This window comes from Syngnathoides biaculeatus, chromosome 2 (genome assembly GCF_019802595.1).
Source record: "Syngnathoides biaculeatus isolate LvHL_M chromosome 2, ASM1980259v1, whole genome shotgun sequence".
Classification (NCBI taxonomy): Eukaryota; Metazoa; Chordata; class Actinopteri; order Syngnathiformes; family Syngnathidae; genus Syngnathoides; species Syngnathoides biaculeatus.
The window spans coordinates 38,428,251-38,447,445 of NC_084641.1; the positions used below are offsets into that span (position 1 = coordinate 38,428,251).

General features: G+C 42.7%; 1 protein-coding gene across 19 annotated transcripts in view; it reads right to left on the reverse strand.

The window, feature by feature from the left end:
• The window catches only part of LOC133491812 (muscleblind-like protein 2a), a 92,623-nt gene that overhangs the window by 16,921 nt on the left and 56,507 nt on the right, over positions 1–19,195 (reverse strand). For 13 of the 19 annotated variants that reach the window (XR_009792491.1, XM_061803451.1, XM_061803520.1 and 10 more), the window contains 3 exons: positions 18,947–19,150; positions 6,747–7,007; positions 132–185 (listed from right to left, as the gene is read on the reverse strand). Coding sequence is in view for 18 of the 19 variants with exons in the window: in XM_061803451.1 (XP_061659435.1) it covers positions 132–185; positions 6,747–7,007; positions 18,947–19,150 (519 nt within the window). In the remaining variant the exon portion in view is untranslated. The remainder of the gene's footprint in view (positions 1–131; positions 186–6,746; positions 7,008–18,946; positions 19,151–19,195) is intronic. The other 6 variants (XM_061803482.1, XM_061803573.1, XM_061803565.1 and 3 more) reach the window with 2 other exon arrangements.

A 19,195-nucleotide genomic window follows, 5' to 3' on the forward strand; every position in this document is an offset into this window, starting at 1 on the left:
GGGTACACAATTAAATTTTAAGGTTCATCAAAGTGTTTCACAAAAGCAAAAGAGCCAAATTAAAACTTGTGAGTGGCTACAGTACAATTAAAGAAGCTACATGCAAAGCAAAAGGTGAAAGGTCAAAGTACCAGGTCTACAGTTGCTTCGAGGGGTCGCTTCATTGCTTTGGCAGTCGACTGAGTCTTTAATTAGCAGGCAGCGAGCACATGATGGCAGTGGGCCAATGGGATTCAAGCGAATTAACATACAGGTAACAGCAAGCAGAGGTGCATCATGGGGTACAGCATTGCATTGTGGATAGGTGAGAAGGAAAAAAAACAAAAAAAAGAATCTGAATGCAAGTATACAATGTAAAAAACAGGCATGCACTTCAACAAAACAAAGCAAAAAACCCAAAACAAAACAGTTTGGTCTATTTTAAACAAACTTTCTGAATTAGTCAAAAAAATGTTTACACAAAAGTGAAACTGTTGTATGTCATTACTACTAGGAAAATAATTTAGTGTCAAGACTAACCACAACTTTAGACAGCAACAAAATACATCAGGATGGACAAGATAAATTGAACTATTCATTCTTCTGCAAATTAGATATGAAGTGGTTGTTCATGCCATCCTGTAGCATGTACTTAATTGTGTTATGTGATGCAATTCAACAATGTGGAGCGCTGTTTATTCTCCAAAATACATTTGGATACAATTCTCTGTACCCCTCTGTTAAGGAAGGAAAATACCAGAGTGGTCAAAAAAAAATCGCTTGAATCCGACAAAAGTAATAAATACATATGTAATGCAAATTAACCAATGAAAATCAGACACTGCTTTTGAATTGTGGTTCAAGAGAATTGACCATTTCCTAGCATTTTGATGTTTCAGTGACTATACAGTCACACACACACAAACATTTAAGAGCCGCAGACTGTAACCAACTTCTTTGTATGTGGCCCTCAGAGGAAAAGTGATTACATATGGAGAAGATGGATGAAAAAAACAAAACAAAACAAAAGAGACCAGAACAACGATTACACAAATCAAAGGTAAATTCCAAGGTCAAAGTACATCATCAGACTGCACTATTTTTCGTCGTTTGAGCCAACACAAATTTTATCGAAGATGACCAAGGAGGTTAAAAATTAATCATAAAAATATGAGATGGGAATTTTCCAAATTGCAAGTTGACAAGCCACAAATTTTCTGGGAGAATGTCTTATGCAAAGCTGGAACAAAATGGGAATTTCTGGCAAGGCACACCGGCTTTATGGACCTGATGCAAAAATGAAGCATAACAAAAAAAAGACTGTCCCTACTGTGAAGCACGGAGGAGGCTCTGTTATGTTCTGGAACTGCTTTGCTCCATCCGTCAAAGGGTCTCTTTTGGGGTACAAAGAAATCTCAAGAAAATTAAGGCATTCTAGGGAGAAATGTGGTGCCCAGTGTCAGAAAGTTTGGTCTCACTCGCAGGTCAGGGATCTTGTAACAGGATAATGACGCAAAACATAGCTAAGAATGGCAAAGAGCAAAACAATGCACTATCTTTAAGTAGCCTGGAATGAGCCCTGATCTAAAGTGGGCCCGAAAAGTATTCAGACCGCCTTAAATTTTTCATTCATTTTTCATACTGCAACCATTTGCTAAAATCCATCCATCCATTTTCTTCACCGCTTATCCTCACGAGGGTCACGGGGAGTGCTGGAGCCTATCCCGTATGTAAATGTGCAGCGCACACATCAAATACAGACTAAATATCATTAGGAAATGCATTTACAGATAAAACAGCAAAAGAAGTACCAGCCAAAACCTTTATGGGATTAACTGACCATGTAACAAATGAAGACATACTTTTGGATGATGTGTTAATCAAAATGCAACAACAAAGCTAAACCAACAGAACTAAAATTGTGGTGAAAAAAAGGTACGACATTACAAAATAGGATTTATGTCAGCACAGATACAAAACCCATTCTACCAAAAAATCTTTTCAAGTGGGCGGCAACATTGAGCCACGGGAAGTCTCATGTCTCAACTGGGGGAATGGTAGGCCTGGTACAAAGGCATTACACAACCTATGAATTTAACTTGTATGCAAAATATTTTTGTAGGGCTTGTTTGACATGTACTCGACATAATCCATAAGGGAATGTGCGTCCAAAACGTGGTCAGTTTCCTCAGGCTACATATCCATCATTCATCCATCCATCCATCCATCCACCCATCCATTTTCTTTGCTGCTTATCCTCACGAGGGTGCTGGAGCCTATCTCAGCTGTCAATGGGCAGGAGGCGGGGTACACCCTGAACAGGTTGCCAGCCAAACGCAAGGCACATTGAGACAAACAGCCGCACTCACAATCACACCAAGAGCCAATTTAGAGTGTCCAATTAATGTTGCATTTTTTTGGAATGTGGGAGGAAACTGGAGTGCTTAGAGGAAACCCACTCAGGCAAGGGCAGAATATGCAAACTCCACACAGGCAAGTCTGGGATTGAACCCGGGACCTCAGAACTGTGAGGCCAACGCTTTACCATCTGATCCAACGTGCCGACCTGTGTGATTTTCATTGGTTAATTTTTATTGAGTATTTATTACTTTTGTAAGATTCAATTTATTTCTGTGAAGGCTGTGAGGTTTTTCTTTCAGTCACAGAGAAGTACCAACACTTTTTTCCATCTGTACAGTACTGTATGTTGAGAACTGGAGACCACAGAACTGTGAGGCTAACGCTTTACCAGCTAAGTCACCGTGCCGCCCTATTTGCTACAATCATTTAAGTAAATTTATTTCTACATTAATGTACACACAGCACATCATAAATGGAATTGTTGATTTTTTTTTCCTGATTTATTAAAAAAGAAAAACTGAAATATCACACAGCCTTAAGTATTCAGACCTTTTGTTCTGTACTTATTAAAAGAACCCTTTAGAGCTAATACAACAATGAGCAATTTTGGAAATAATACAAGGTTTTCACAACTTGATTTGGGGGTCATCTCCCATCCTCGCAGATCTTCTCCAGTTCTGTCAGATTGGGTGGTGAACATTGGTGGTCAATCATTTTCAGATTTTCCCAGAGATGCTCAATTTGGATTCCAGAGATGCTCAACTGGGTTGAGGTCAGGGCTCTGTCTGCCCCATTTAAGAAGAGCTGTTCTGGAGTAGTTCCGAAGGTACGCTTTTGGAATTTTAGCTCTGTGGTTAGGGTCAATGTCTTGTTTGAAGGTGTTCCTTTGTCCCAGGGTGAGGTTCAGAGTACTCCTGAGAAGATTTTTGACCAGGATATACCCATACTTGGACGCATTCATCTTTCCTTTGGTTGCAACCAGTCGTCCTGTCCTTGCAGCTGAAAAACATCTGAACAGCATGAAGCTGCAACTACCATCCTTCACTGTGGAGACTTTATTGGACATGTGATGAGCAGTGTCTAGCATTCTCCAAACATACCGCTTAGAATTAAGGTAAAAAAAAAAAAAATCTACATTGGTCTCACCAGAAGAGAGAATCTAATTTTTCATCCTCTTGGGAGTCCTTTAGGTGTTTTTTTTTTAAAGCAAATTCCAGGCAGACATTTTTGTGTTTTGCACTGGGGAGAGACTTCTATCAGGCCACTCCACTATAAAACCCAGACGGGTGGAGGGCTGCAGTGGTTGACTTTCGAGAACTTTCTCCCATCTCCTGACTGCATCTTTGAATCTCAGCCACAGTTATCTTTGGGTTCTTCTTCACCTCTCTCATCCAGGCTCTTCTCCCCCAATTGCTCCGTTTGGCCCGATGGCCCGCTCAAGGAAGGCTTCTGAACGTCCCAAACAGCTTACATTCAAGGATTATGGAGGCCACTGTGCTCTTTGGAAAATTAAGTACAGCAGAATTCTTTGTAACCTTGGCCAGATCTATCTCTTGCCACAATTCTCTCTCTGAACTCTTCAGGCAGTTCCTTTGACTTAGTGATTCTCATTTGCTCTGACATGCACTGTGACCCGGAATGTCTTTTACAGAGAGGTGTGTGGCTTCCACACTCAAGTCCAATCAGTATAATCAAACACAGCTCAGCTGTACTCTAATGAAGGTGTAGAACCATCTCAAGGATGATCAGAACAAGAGATAAATCCGTCACAAAAAGGGTTTGAATACTTAAGGCTTTTTGATATTTTAGTTTTTCTTTTTTAAGAAATCAGCAAAACATTCAACCATTCAGTTTTTTTTTGTCAACATGCGGTGCTGTGTGTACATTATTCGTAACCACTGTAAATCCTATTAAACACCTGTGAAACATGCCATGTGGAGAAAAACACCGTTCAGACCTGAGACAACTCAAGCACTTTGCTCCAGTTTATCCCAGAGTGGGCCAAAATACCCGTTGAGAGTCTCACTGAAAGCTACAAAATTAGTTTGATTATAGCGATTGCTTCAGAAGGCTGTGCAACAAAATATTAATTTAATGATACCATAAGTTTTGTCCAGGCCTGTGTTGTGAGTTGGTTTTTAAAATTAATTGAACCATAATTCAATAGTAATGTGTGATTTTCCATTTGTCATCCATTTTCTTCACCGCTTATCTTCACGAGAGTCACAGTGAGTGCTGGAGCCTATCCCAGCTGTCATTGGGCAGGAGGCGGGGTACACCCTGAACTGGTTGCCAGTCAATCGCAGGGCAAATAGAGACAAACAGCCGCACTCACAATCACACCTTGGGACAATTTAGAGTGTCCAATTAATGTTGCATGATTTTGGTATGTGGGAGGAAACTGGAGTGCCTGGAGGAAACCAACGCAGACACAGGGAGAACATGCAAACTCCACACAGGCAAATCTGGGATTGAACCCGGGACCTCAGAACTGTGAGGCCAACGCTTTACCATCTGATCCAACGTGCCGACCTGTGTGATTTTCATTGGTTAATTTTCATTGAGTATTTATTACTTTTGTAAGATTCAATTTATTTCTGTGAAGGCTGTGAGGTTTTTCTTTCAGTCACAGAGAAGTACCAACACTTTTTTCCATGTGTACAGTACTGTATGTTGAGTATCTGGGATGCAGTATCACAGCTCTATAAAGTAGCAAGACAGAGTTGCCCATGGAATGATGATATGGCCTGGCCTGAAGCGAAGGAAATCAAATGTCCAAATGGGACCATGAGGAATTCTTCCTTGGCGTGTTGTGTGGAAACATCATTACAGTATATTACTGATGGACTATGGTGTGAATAAACACTGAGGTTAGTTGAAAATGGAGGATGGTGCTTTGCCGTGAGATGGGAAGCAAAGGTGGCAACAGACCACCAAGTAGAAGGAAGCGCTTGATAAGAAACAAATAATGTGACATACTGAAGACCAGAAAGACAAATTCTCTTTAGTTTTACTGCTTTAGATTACTAATGTGATTTATGGATATTGATATTTACAACAGCGACGCAACAATGGTTTTTTGGGTCTCTGGTTCAGCATGGACAATGGGTTCTAAGAAAATTGGATGAAATGTGCAGACCAAACAACAAATCCGCACAAGGTTAACCCACAACCCGTAGCACTGAATTGTACAGTAACTGCATCTGGCAAATATACAAATAAAGTCGATAAGATGGGGCACATGACAACCATGGTGTAGGGTGAGGAGGTCGAACTGAATTGTGTAGCAAATGGGGAAGTTAATGACTGCACCAAGGGGTCATCACTTCACCCCAAGTGGTCTTACGTATATATTGTATGTTTAGATTCAGTGTCCCAGCTGTTTCGCACAGCCATGTACACAGCCACCTCATCGATTTTGGAGGAAGGATAAGAAGCGCAAAGCAGCAATGACAGTTGCTGGTGAGGTAACATACCAGACAGGGAGAATAAGACAGACATGGTGTGAGGCGTTACAGAAAGTGCAGCAGCCAAAAGAAGCATTATAGGGAGTCTTGAGAAGGGTGGGGCACTCCCAACACAAACAGCCATGTTTGTCCACCATTTTCATCGCGTGTCCACCTGTCTGTTGCCCAACTGAGGGATGTGATGTGACTCTCTCGTCCATCCTTGATTTGATTAGCACCGATTTTCTGAGAGCTTACTCATCAAGAACAGGGAGTGGTGGGGTGGGATGGGGTGGGGGTTGGTTGTTCTATCTACTGTCAGAACCAAGAGTGTTGCACAACAAAAGTCCTCAGATAACAGATTGTTCATGCAGTATTATTTTGGAAGGCCCACACGATGGAAGGACCATGGTTGGTGGACACTGGAACCTGCTGGAAATCCAATTGCAGAGGTGGTTGGGTGGGTGATTGATCCAGTAATAAGAAAACAGGGCTCCACATTTCATGTTACTGTGGGGATTTTACAACAAGCAGCGTGTGTGTGTGTTCAATTTAGAGGAGGTTGTGCCATGTGAATGTTACGATATACAGTACCGTGCAAAAGGCCACAATTCTATACTGAGACGATGTAAACAAAAGGTGAACACAAATCGAGTCGAAGTTGGAGGGTGGGGAGGGGATGATGCCGCTCTAACTAAATCTTCATCCTTGACATAATGTAATGGATTTGTGAAATATTTTGAGGGATTTTTTGCATCAGCAAAATTATTATCCTTCTTACTATTTAACATTATGTCACTGAATGCTGTGAAAGAAAGGTACAGCTGAGACTTTTGCACTGTACTGTACTATAACATATATGGACTGTATCTTGCAAATTTTACAGTAAGCTGTCCTCTATTACAATGGCCTACATTTTAAACTATATTGCCCATCAACACTATGATGCTGTACTCTCACCATAGCTGCTGATGTTGTGGCTGCTTGCACGGCCACTGCTGTCTGGTTGGCCTGGTGTTGAGTTGCCTTGATCTTCGCCTGTAGATGGGCTGGCGGGTGGAAGTACTTGCACTTCTCCCGGGAGCAACGGCTCTTGATGTAGTCCATGCAGACGGTGACTGTGTTGTCACTGGTGTCGATCATCGGGCTGTCAGATGGGTGGGCAAATCTGCAGTCGGTCTCTCCGCGAGCACAGTTGCCCCGCTGGAACTCACGACAGACCTGACCACACACACACAGATGAGATAAGATACAGGAAATGACAGAAGAGAAAAAAAAGATACTTTTTTTTTCTTTTCTTTCTGCATGACTGCACGCACCGGTTAATAGGCTGCACACACTCTTTGTGGCACTTATTAATTTTTTTTTCAATATACGAGCTGCGGTGGGCCATGTGCTGCGATATATATCAAAGGTGCCGGTACATTGTGGACTTAATAGACACACACACACACACACACACACACACACACACACACACACACACACACACACACACAAACACAAAGACTTTTCAAAGTAAATGTTTATTCATATACTTTATTTGACTGATACACTCGAGTAAAATGGCTCAAACACAACAGGAGTTTCATAGTTTTTATTCATCCTCCTCCTGTTCACTGAATCCACTGAAGTCCTTGTCTTCAGTATCAGAACTGAAGAGCCTCAGAATGTCTCCGTCCCACACACTTTGGTGTGTCTGTCGCCCTTCTCATTTTCATTCTGAGACAGAGTTGCTGCTGAAGTTGTATCATACTAGACACATTTGACCTCTCTCAATATATTATGAGTCCAATGGAAGGATATGGCTATTTCTGACCATTTTTGTGTATTTTTTTTATTACAGATTCTTCCAAAATTTGAGACAATCTCAGGAAGGGCATCCGGCGTAAAAACTGTGCCAAACAAATATAAGTGTTCATGTGAGATGTCACACTGTGGCGACCCCAAACGGAACAAGCTGAAAAAAAAAAAAAAAAAAAAAAGATAAATGGCAGTACTGCCATTAAATTTATGGAGACTGTAGCTGTACCACAAACTCTGAATGCGGAGACAATTGATGAACTTTTGGACAATTTCACTTTGAAAATTTCAAATACCATGAATGCTGTCACTCCTGTTAAAATCAAGACCATCTTGAGGTGACCAAAAACACCGTGGATGAGCACAATGACGGTCAAGTGCTCTAAATCAAAGTGTAGGAAAGCAGAACACAAGTGGAGAAAAACAAAATTCTAAATTGATTATGACCTCTACAGACAGCATTCTTTGTAATTTTATCCAAGAGTTAGTCAGGGCTATGCAGCAACACTTTTCTGAAATTATCAGTAAGAACCTCAACAATACTCACACACTGTTTGCTGTGGGTGATAAACTCCCCCTCCTACAGATAGCTCAAGAACTCAAAAGAGCTGATAAATGCAATGAATTTGACTGTTATTTTGGTTTAAAAAAATACAATCCATGAGGTTAAATATCAGCACAAATGAGCAAAATGACACAATGATACTACATCTGAAGCCACCCAGGGAAAGCGCTATTACCATGTCAGAATTTGAAAGTTGACCAAAAAAAATGCAGAGAAAACTGTTCAGCAGCTGAAACCATCAACGAGCTGTCTTGACTTAATACCATCTGACTTTTTCAAAAATATTATGAAATCAGTGCTACCTGTTTTGGAACAAGTCATCAATTGCTCACTTCAGTCTGATGAGTTTCCTACAGCCCTTAAAGTAGCTGCAGTTAACCATCTTCTAAAAAAACTGTGCACTTGATCCGTCCATAATAGTAAGATATAGACCCATCTTTAATCTCTATTTCATAGCCATGATTGTTTAGAATGGTATTTTTAATTAACTCAGCAATTTATTGACTTTAAATTGACTTTTTGACAAATTTCAATCAGGTTTCCGAACTTATCACAGGCCAGAATCTGCTCTTATCCAAGTGCTGAATGGTATAAGATTGAATACTGACGAGGAAAGGTGTCAATTTTGGTCTTTTTGGATCTCAGTGAGACTTTTGATACCATAGATCACAATATACTGCTAAGCAGGTTAGAAACGTGAGCAGGATTAAATGGAACAGTCCTTAAATGGTTCATGTGTTACCTGGTGGATAGGAGCTACTTTATAACCATTGCAAGTGTTTAAGATCAACAAATAGCAATGACATATGGGGTCCATCAATGATCAGTTCTTGCACCCCTCCTGTTCAGCTTGCATATGCTACGCTTGGGTCGAATTTTCCAGAACTTTAGTTTTGACTATCATCGCTATGCAGATGACATGCAATTATATGTAGCAGTGGCTCCAGATGTTGGGACTATGACAGGAAAAGCTCAGGAGTTGGTTGACATGATGATTAGGAGAAAGCTGTGCATCCAAGAGAGCAAGTGGAAAGGTAGTAAGGCTAGAAGTTTAGGAGCAGGGTTTAAATTATTCTACCACGGAGTAGATGGGAAGAGAAATGGAGTAGGGGTTATTTTAAAGGAAGAGCTGGCTAAGAATGTCTTGGAGGTGAAAAGAGTATCAGATCGAGTGATGAGACTAAAATTTGAAATTGAGGGTGTTATGTATAATGTCGTTAGCTGCTATACCCCACAGGTAGGATGTGACCTAGAGTTGAAAGAGAAATTCTGGAAGGAACTAGATGAGCATCCCAGACAGCGAGAGAGTTGTGATTGGTGCAGATTGTAATGGACATATTGGTAAAGGAAACAGGGGCGATGAAGAAGTGATGGGTAAGTACGGCATTCAGCAAAGGAACTTTGAGGGACAGATGGTGGTGGACTTCACAAAAAGGATGGAATTGGCAATGGTGAACACTTATTTCCAGGAGGGACAGGAACATAAAGTGACCTACAAGAGCAGAGGTAGGAGCACGCAGGTGGATTATATTTTCTGCAGACGGTGTAATCTGAAGGAGGTTACCGACTGTAAGGTTGCGATGGGGGAGAGTGTAGCTCGACAGCATAGGATGGTGGTGTGTAGGATGACTCTGGGAGTGGGTACGAAGACTAAGAAGACAAAGGTAGAGCAGAGAATCAGGTGGTGGAAAATGAGAAAGGAAGACTGTTGTGCGGCCTTTCGGAAAGAGGTGAGGCAGGCTCTCGATGGACAGCAGAAGCTCCCGGAAGACTGGACTACGACAGCCAAGGTAATCAGAGAGACAGGCAGGAGAGTACTTGGAGTGTCTTTTGGTAGAAAAAGGGAGGAGACTAGCTGGTGGAACCCCAAAATACAAGGAAGTCATACAAGGAAAGAGATTAGCGAAGAAGAAGTGGGACACTGAGAGGATTGAGGAGAGGCGAAAGGAGTTCATTGAGATGCGACGTAGGGCAAAGGTGGAGGTGGCAAAGGCTAAACAAGAGGCATATGAAGACATGTACACCAGGTTGGACACGAAAGAAGGAGAAAAGGATCTCTACAGGTTGGCCAGACAGAGGGATAGAGATGGGAAGCAGGTCAGGGGGATTAAGGATAGAGATGGAAATGTGTTGACTGGTGCCAGTAGTGTGCTAAATAGATGGAAAGAATACTTTGAGAAGTTGATGAATGAAGAAAATGAGAGAGAAGGAAGAGTTGAAGAGGCAAGTGTGAAGGACCAGGAAGTGGCAATGATTAGTAAGGGGGAAGTCAGAAAGGCACTACAACGAATGAAAAATGGAAAGGCAGTTGGTCCTGATGACATACCGGTAGAGGTATGGAAGCAATTTAGAGAGATGGCTGTGGAGTTTTTGACCAATTTATTCAACAGAATACTAGCGGGCGAAAAGATGCCTGAAGAATGGAGGAAAAGTGTTCTCCGTCCGACGGACGTTGGAACGGGACCAGGAAACTACCTGGTACTGGTAAGGTGGCATGTGACGCATCTGGCGTAGCTGGTAAAGATTTGGCCTCACAGTTCTGAGGTCCCGGGTTCAATCCCGGACCCGCATTGTGTGGAGTTTGCATGTTCTTCCCGTGCCTGCGTGGGTTTCCTCCCCCATCCCAAAAACACGCACCATTAGTTGGACACTCAAGGTTGCTCCGAGGTGTGATTGCGAGTGCGACTGTTGTCTGTCTCTTTGTGCCCTGCGATTGGCTGGCAACCAGTTCAGGGTGTACACTGCCTCCTGCCCATTGACAGCTGGGATTGGCTCCAGCCCTTTCCGCAACCCTTATGAGGATAAGTGGTAAATGGATGGATATTATATTATGTTATTATATTATATAAAAAGCAAACAAAATGCTACAAGGTTCAAAACTCTTCTTTTTTCGCATGCTTTTTAGAATATATCCAATTTTTGATCATATTACTTGCACTGTATGTGGTTTTAATTGTCTTTTTTTAATATTGTTTGTAATTTTTATTGTTTTTATCCCATTTTAAAATGTTTTGTCTCTTTGTTTTTAAATGCCTTTAATCATGTAAAGCACATTGAGTTACCTCGTGTATGAAATGTGCTATACAAATAAATTTGCTTTACAATGATGCCTATGATAGAGGCTCCGGCAGGTCCAATATACAAGCTGTTTGGTCTTAAACATGTTGATTGTCTTACTGCTAACTTGTCTCGTCTCTTTTCTGGTTGTAATGCATGGCTGTATAGTTTTGTGGAAACTTTACAGGGGTATACACTCTGCATGGGAGACTGGAAACAAGCAGCATCTAGATCATGCACTAGTATTGAAGAATGAGAAATCGAGACAACTGCAGGTATACTTAATGTACCCAATGCAATTATATTGAGAGCACACTCAGAGAGAGGTTACCCACTCCTGTTACAGCCGCACCCACTTCTTTCCCCTATGTTAAACGACCCACTTGAGCACTTGACTTACTGTACTAAACTTTGGACTGAGTCGACTGGACGTCACCCTGGACAGTCTGGCTTAGGAAGAGGCTATGTTCAGGACTGTGATCCTGGCAGGTCTCCCTGAACCAGTACAGACCACTCTTAAAAATGACCCTGACCTCCTGTCCAGAGATGAGCCTAGATTTAGACGACACTTAGTGCATCACTTTAAAATTTATTCAAGCCAACAACAGCCTGAGGATGATGAAATTACTAAACTCTAAAAAATAACTTCTTAAATTACAAGTAGCACAGGCAAGACGTAAAGGTCCAAAACCACACCAGACGTAATTTTTTGGCAGACACAACCACCTAGACAGGCAGGTGGGTTCTTGGGTAATACGCAGGAAGGCATGGAGGGGCCGGGGGGGAGTGCAACATCAACGTGACCAAGGATGTTTTGGTTGTGGTTCTCTCAAGCACTGGACAAAAGACTATCTTACAGCTCCTCCACCTTAAGGTCCAATGCAAGGGCGTGGTGGCTGGTCCAACAACCAAAGGGGCCGAGGCAGAGGCAGACAGCTTTGGCGGCCCACCTTGGCAGCAGGATGGACAGCAGCCAGTTGGACAGTACCACTAGGGGTGCCCGGGAAGCCAGGTGTTCAGCGATGCAGGTGCCATGATCCCCATCTCTGTTGCGGGGCGAAAAGTGAACACTCTCGTTGACACAGGGGCAACACACTCCTCACTCAACATCTCGCTCCTGGGCACTTTATTGTCACACCACACTGTGCAATTGATGGGCTTCTCAGGGACTCAGCAGGCCTTGCAATGGACTCAACCCCTACCGACAATCTTGGGTGGACAGACCTTCCACCATTCGTTTATAATGCCAGCAGCTGACACCGTCTGCCACTCTGGACAATGGCTTATGACACCTGTGAGTGAACCAACTCCAACTGTGGACATTTACTGACTTGGACTTGAACCAGAAACACTCCTCAAACCTGGTCTCATACATCAATTTCTGTTGTGGAAGCCCTGGTTAAACACTCTTAGGGCTTACCTGCCTCCACTAGATCCATACCATTGCACACTATATTACGACCTCAACCACAATCTAGTACACATGGAAAACTTTGCATGCATACAAGGTGATGCTTGGGACATTACATCCGCACATACATACACAGCGAGAGAAGGTGTAGCAGCATCCTGCTCTCCTACACCAGATCAAATGACATGGTTCAAAATGTAAGAAGAGTCAGTACCCCACATTTCACTCGCTCTGCCTCCAGGACACGAGGCCGGGCAGCTGGGACCTCTGGCGAAACGACTGATTGAAATGACTGACTGGGAGGACACACCACTCCCTAACGTACAGATCTCCTAATTAGCAGATGCAAACCACATCATTGTTCCTGACGCACCTCCAACAACTATGACATCATTAGAACACGAGACCCTAACTAGAGAACATGAACGTGACTACTCTGACCATGACGACGCCAAGTCAATGTTAAACAAACTGCCTAAATTAGTTTGGTCCTCTGGACCCTTTGATGTTGGACACTGTACTAAGACACCAGACATTAAAATCACTGGTTTTCTAGTATCTCATTTTTACAGACCTCAATATCCTTGACCCGCAGCTGCTAACCAGGGAATGGAGGACACTCTCACTGGCCTGTGGAATTCTGGAGTCCTGGAAACTTCCACCTCCTCGTGGTGTACAACACTCAGGCCACTTTTAAAAGCAGATGGTAACACTTATCATATGGCGCATGAGCCGTTAATGATGTAACGACCACACATTTGTTATCTCTACCAGACCCCCACAGAATGTTGTCTACTATCACATCTGATTTGAAATACTTCATAGCAATTAATTTGGCAAATGCTTTCTTCTGTGTCCCACTTGCACTCAAGTGTAGACACTTGTTTGCATTCAGATATCAGGGACGCAATTTGCAATACACCAGGTTGCCACAAGGCTTCAAAAATTCACCTGGAATTTTTAATCAATGTTTGAAATCATTGCTGCAGGAACTAGATCTCCCAGACGGATGTAAACTCCTGATGTATGTTGATCTCCTGTTGGCAGCCCCAACAGCAGAGTTGTGTTTTTCTCTCACTAAACTTGTTTTGCTTCATTTGCATGAGCTGGGATTCAAAGCTTCCAGAAAGAAACTTCAGTGTTGTCGCAAATCGGTGACCTTCTTGGGTAGAGTGGTGTCCTCGGAAGGAGCCACTTTGTCCTCGGATTATCATTCTTTTATTCTACAGATTCTCTTCATCCATGTGCTGATCTCTCTGTTCAACCTCGGACCAACGGCAGGGTTCTGTTCACTGATGGCTGCTGTTACTGTAAGCCGAATGGCTCTTTGGCTGTGGCGGCTGCCGTAGTGGTAAAGCAGGCCTCAGGTGAATTTTTAACTGTTTCCTCTTTCATACTAACATCTGCTTGTCCAATTATCTGACAAATCCTCTCCTGAACTGCCCTGACCTGCCCGAACCTCCGTCACTTAGTGAATTGGTTAAAATACAGGACAACGCCTCTCCTGAACAAAAGATATTCTGATTGAAACCCACTCTATTGCTCATATTGGCCCCAGAGCCATGCTAACCAAACTTCGCATATGGTGGCATCCTAAAATGTCTGACTTGTGTCATGCCCACTGTTGTGACTTTAATATTTGCCAGCTACACAATGTTCACCCCACACTTAGACCGTTGTCAGGTTCATTTGACCCACCCACATGGCCCGGTGCGGAACTGGTCATGGATTTCACAGACATGATCACTCCTGTTCAAGGTAAGCGCTACCTTCTTGTTTTTGTTGACACCTTTTCGGATGGCCTGAAGCCTACCCCTGCGCTCGCGAAGACGCCATGTCGGTAATGAAAGCTTTGGTGAACCACTGGATTCCAACGTATGGTTTCCCTGCTCTCATCCGCTTGGACAACGGTGCAGATTTCACATCCACACACTTAGCTACTGTAGAGAAGTGGTTAGGGTTAACTCACAAGTTTGGTTGTGTTTATCACCCCGCCAGTCAAGGCTCAGTTGAACATATGAATCGCACGTCGAAGGAAAAACTGGCTAAAATATGCATTTCTTCTGGCATGAATTCGGTTCATGCTCTTCCCCTTGCTCTAATGTCTGTGAGACAAACTGTCTCGCCCTACTGGTTTCTCTCCTTATGAACTTCTTACAGGTCATCTGAGGCCTGGCCTTTCCTCCTCATTCCAACCACTGGAGGATGGCATTGTGTCTCCCAATTTTTTTTCATAAACTGTTTTGGACACAACTGCATTCTTTTGCTTTTAATTTTCCTTCACAGACACAGGACACACTTCCATCACCACCTCCTACACTTGATCCTCCTGAATGGTCATCCGTCTACCTTAAACGACTCTCCCGTAAGTGGTCTGAACCTGTTGGTCTGGCCCCCACAAGGTGACCGCTCGTACCTCCAAAGCCGTCCGCTTGGAGGGAAAAGGAACTAAGTGGTTTCATTATTCTATGCTTCGCCCTGCTACAGACTCTTAATTGCACTTTTATTTTATTGTTTGTTGTTGTTTTACTAGCCATAATTCCTGCAGATGGTCCGATTGCTTTTCGGACCAAGAGAGGGAGAGCAGGAATCTATGGCATTCTTATTATTGGTGTTGTTGTTCTTGGTATTTTGATCTTGGAAATCGCTCAAAAATACCCCATACCTACACCAGTGCCAACTGTGAGCACAACCCACACGGAAAATATTTATTACAGAGAAGAGTTGTAATCTAAACAAAGCCCTATCTGTTGATGAGTGGTTTAGGGTTTTGACAGGCGTTAGCACAGTAAACAATAATTGGTTACTAATGGCAGAACAAGCGGCGAATAAAACCCCGAAAACTCTAGTGTTGACACGTCGATGTGGGATAACTGAATGAATGTGTTTGGTAAATGGAAGGGTGTCATTTCATCTCTCTGGTTGTCTTCACCTCTATTTTCACCCTCTGTGGATGCTGTTGCATTCCTTGTATTCATTTTTAGCCCGTCTGATTGAGAAGACGACTGGTGCCCCAGCTGATGGCTGCGGTAATTATGTCCTCATTAGACCCCCGCCCGACACACTTCCTCAAGATCATTTTACTGTTCCTATCGCTCCCCTAGATACTAAACTTCCACCGCTTCCTGATTGTCATGATGTCAACATGCCCCGTGATTGCATTGCCCTTGCCCATCTGATACTTTTTGCGTGATATTACTTTTTTAGAAATGTTTTGCTGTATTTGAGTATTCTGAATCTTGTTAAAAGGTATGGTTGGACGATTAGAAAGGGTTTTGTTTTCCATAGCTCTTGAAGTGTTACTTTTAGGATTTTCGTGTTTGTTTTTGTGATCCATTTCATAGATCAAGAGAGGTAATGAAGACTATTTTACTTTTATTGCACTGTCATTATTTGCTTAAATATGACCTTATACATTTAATAAACAGATAAAGTGTTGCCCATTAGCTAATTTCACAAGGATGTGTTGTTGAGCCGGTGGTTGTCCTTGATCTTTGTACGCAGAAAACCGTCTGGCACCATACTCCTCTACCAGGCATTGCCGTGGAGACGAACGACATCAGATAAGGAGCGGAACGTTACCATCCCGGCCCAGGATCTGACTGGGGGGGGCAGCCACTTCTAACATGGACCCATACATATAAAAACCTCGTGTTACTGGACAGCTTTTGTCTTCTTCTTTGGCTATGGTGCCAGAAGACACACGCCTCGTGTGCGGCAGATACCTAGATAAGACCCGGACGTCTGTACTGCACATTCCTTTGTAATAAATCCATTAGCAGTTAACTTTTTCTAATCATTGGTCATATCTTCCTCGACTCGTGAACACGCGTAGGGTCCAAACTCGCAAATCCCTACACTTCCAACAAACATTTTTACAGTTTGGCCATCTGCCCTCTCTGTTTCTTCTACGGATGGGAGTCATCTGTGTATGTCCATAACCTTACAGGGCATGGGCATGTTTAAGCGTGATGTTGGAACAAGTTTTTCCAGGTTTATTGATAGCTGCTAGTGGGTGGAAAAAACATTTTCACATCATCAGAAAACAATCCGGAGTGTTCACATCGCCTGAAAAAAGTTTCCGCTTGTCGTCCGGAAAATACGGTAAATACTTGCAAAAACTGCAACAATGTCATAAATTATTGATCTTCTCATGGATTTACATTTTTCTTTTAACTACAAGTACTATTGAAAAAGGACGGCTTGCTGTGTAACGACGTAAACTATCCATCCATCCATCCATCCATCCATCACCTACTTTCTTTTTCATCTGCTTTTCCAGGTCGGGTCACGGGGGAAGTACTGTAGCATGGTGACGAGTCCTTTCTCTCCTCACAGGGGGATCTTCTTTTCAATGGCAGTATGGGCCCTGTTACATACAACCAATGTTCCCTCTAAGATGCGCATTTGTGCACTTGTCGCACACTCTCAGCACAGAGGAAAACAGATCCAGTGCAGTGAACTACAGCCTGATTTCTTTTTTTTTTTTTTCCACGGCACAACACTGCTCATCACAATGAGCTGCTGCTCGGCCACACCAAGCCACACACTCTACTTCCTAGATTACCTGACACCGCCCCCCTCCATTTTAGAGGGGTACACTCATAATTACAAACACCGGGGTATGTGAATAATTGAAGAAAAAGTGGTGAAACTGGATGAGATTTTCTCTTTTTTGAGTAAAAAAAAAAAAAAGGTCTGGTCTGAAGCTAAAGTAGAAAGTGAAGGATGAGATGGTGTGTAATGTTAAAATTCCAGCTTGACACAGCCTGATTGAGCATGAAAGCACAGACAATACATTGCCCAAAAAGCTAATTTTGTATTTTAAATATAGGAGGCAACATAACATTAACATTAAAAATGTTTGGGACCATCATTCAGCTTTCAACATGCATTGCGAAAGATATTCTGCAAGCAATAATTCAGTTTTACACCAAGAAAAACAGATGGGGATATTATTGTGAGTTTAAAAAAAAACAAAGTTGGAAGTGACATTCCAAATTTATAGTTAATAGCTTGGTATGTATTTGTACTGTAATGTATCTTTTTGTTTGTTGACATTTTCAGTGTCAGTTTACAAAAACACAAAATTGTTCTTAGAAATGTTCTCATGGGAATTAATTATTGAACCTTTTAATGAGCTATGTAACTTCAATGGACGACACTGATTGACCACAGTGCATACGTCTAATGTTGCTCACAGTGGTCAAAAGGAGCTCTCACAGCCTTAGTGTGTTTACTAAGATACGTAAAAAGTTAGAGGCAACATTGCATACAATCATGCAGACACACAAACACACACGAGCGGGTCATCTACAAAGATCCATGTACATCATGTTAACACATGCTCTGTGCGGGAGTGGATATGTGTCTCTGAGGAGCACATGAAGACAAACATATTTTGGCATGCAACCTATGCATGACCTACATCTCATATGGAGACGACAATTTATTTTTCTAAAGGTCAAGGGCAAAAAAAACCCACTTCTCTTCCTTTCACATTTAATGTCTTCTCATTTGACATTGTCTGCCAGGAGGTTAGCGTAATCTAATAACCCCACTACCTTTTTTCTATATTCTCTGCGATTGGCTGGCAACCATTTCAGGGTGTGTCCTGCCTCCTGCCCAAAGGTAGCTGGGATAGGGTCCAGCACACTGAAGAACCTAGTGAGGATAAGTGGCTTGGATAATTAATGAATACAATACATATATTCTACATACAGGATTCAATACTGGTGATGGACCGGTTAGCTGCCTCATAGTTTCGAGGACCAAGTTTCAAATCTGGGCTTGCCTATGTGAACTGTCCTTGTTCTCCCCATGCCTACATGGGTTTTCTCCAGGTACAATAGCTTTCTCCAACAACCCAAAATCTTGCATGGTAGGTTAACTGAAAACTCAAAATTGTCTGTAGGTGTAAATGTGTGTGCAAATGGTTGTTTACATGTGCCCCGCGACTAATTGGCGATCAGTTCAGGTTGTTGTCTGTCTTTCAACCGGAGTTAACTGGGATAGGCTCCATTGCCCTGCGAACCCTAACCAGGATAAATCATTGAGAAGAGATGGATGGAAGGATGTTCATCTAAGTCACAACAAAAGAGAAAACAGTCTGATTGAACTAATATAACGAACAATTTAGTTTTCATGTTTACATTGGGGTGGCACAGTGGAGCAAGTGGTAAGAGCGTTGTACAGTTTTGAGGACTGCTGTTGAAATCCTAGCCCTGACTGTGTGGTGTTTGCATGTTCTCTCACAGGTTACATGGGTTAGTGCTTGACATTAGCAAGACCCTTTAACACAGAAGGAATGTCAGGATGGGTTACCTCCAGCTTGTCTGTTCGCAGCAGTTTTTGATTGGTGGAGGTGGCAGTGGCCAACGACACAGGAGGGCTGCCTGGGACGATCACGGGGGTGCTGGGCAGGATGTCTGTGGGTACCAGCCCCATGCTGTGTGACATGGGGGTCAGGTATGGTGTGTAGCTAAAAGCTGCACTGGAGCCTAGACCTTGGCTTACAGGAAAGGTCTGCTGCAGAGCAAAGACAGTTTACAGCCACTCATATTTTGATAGTGA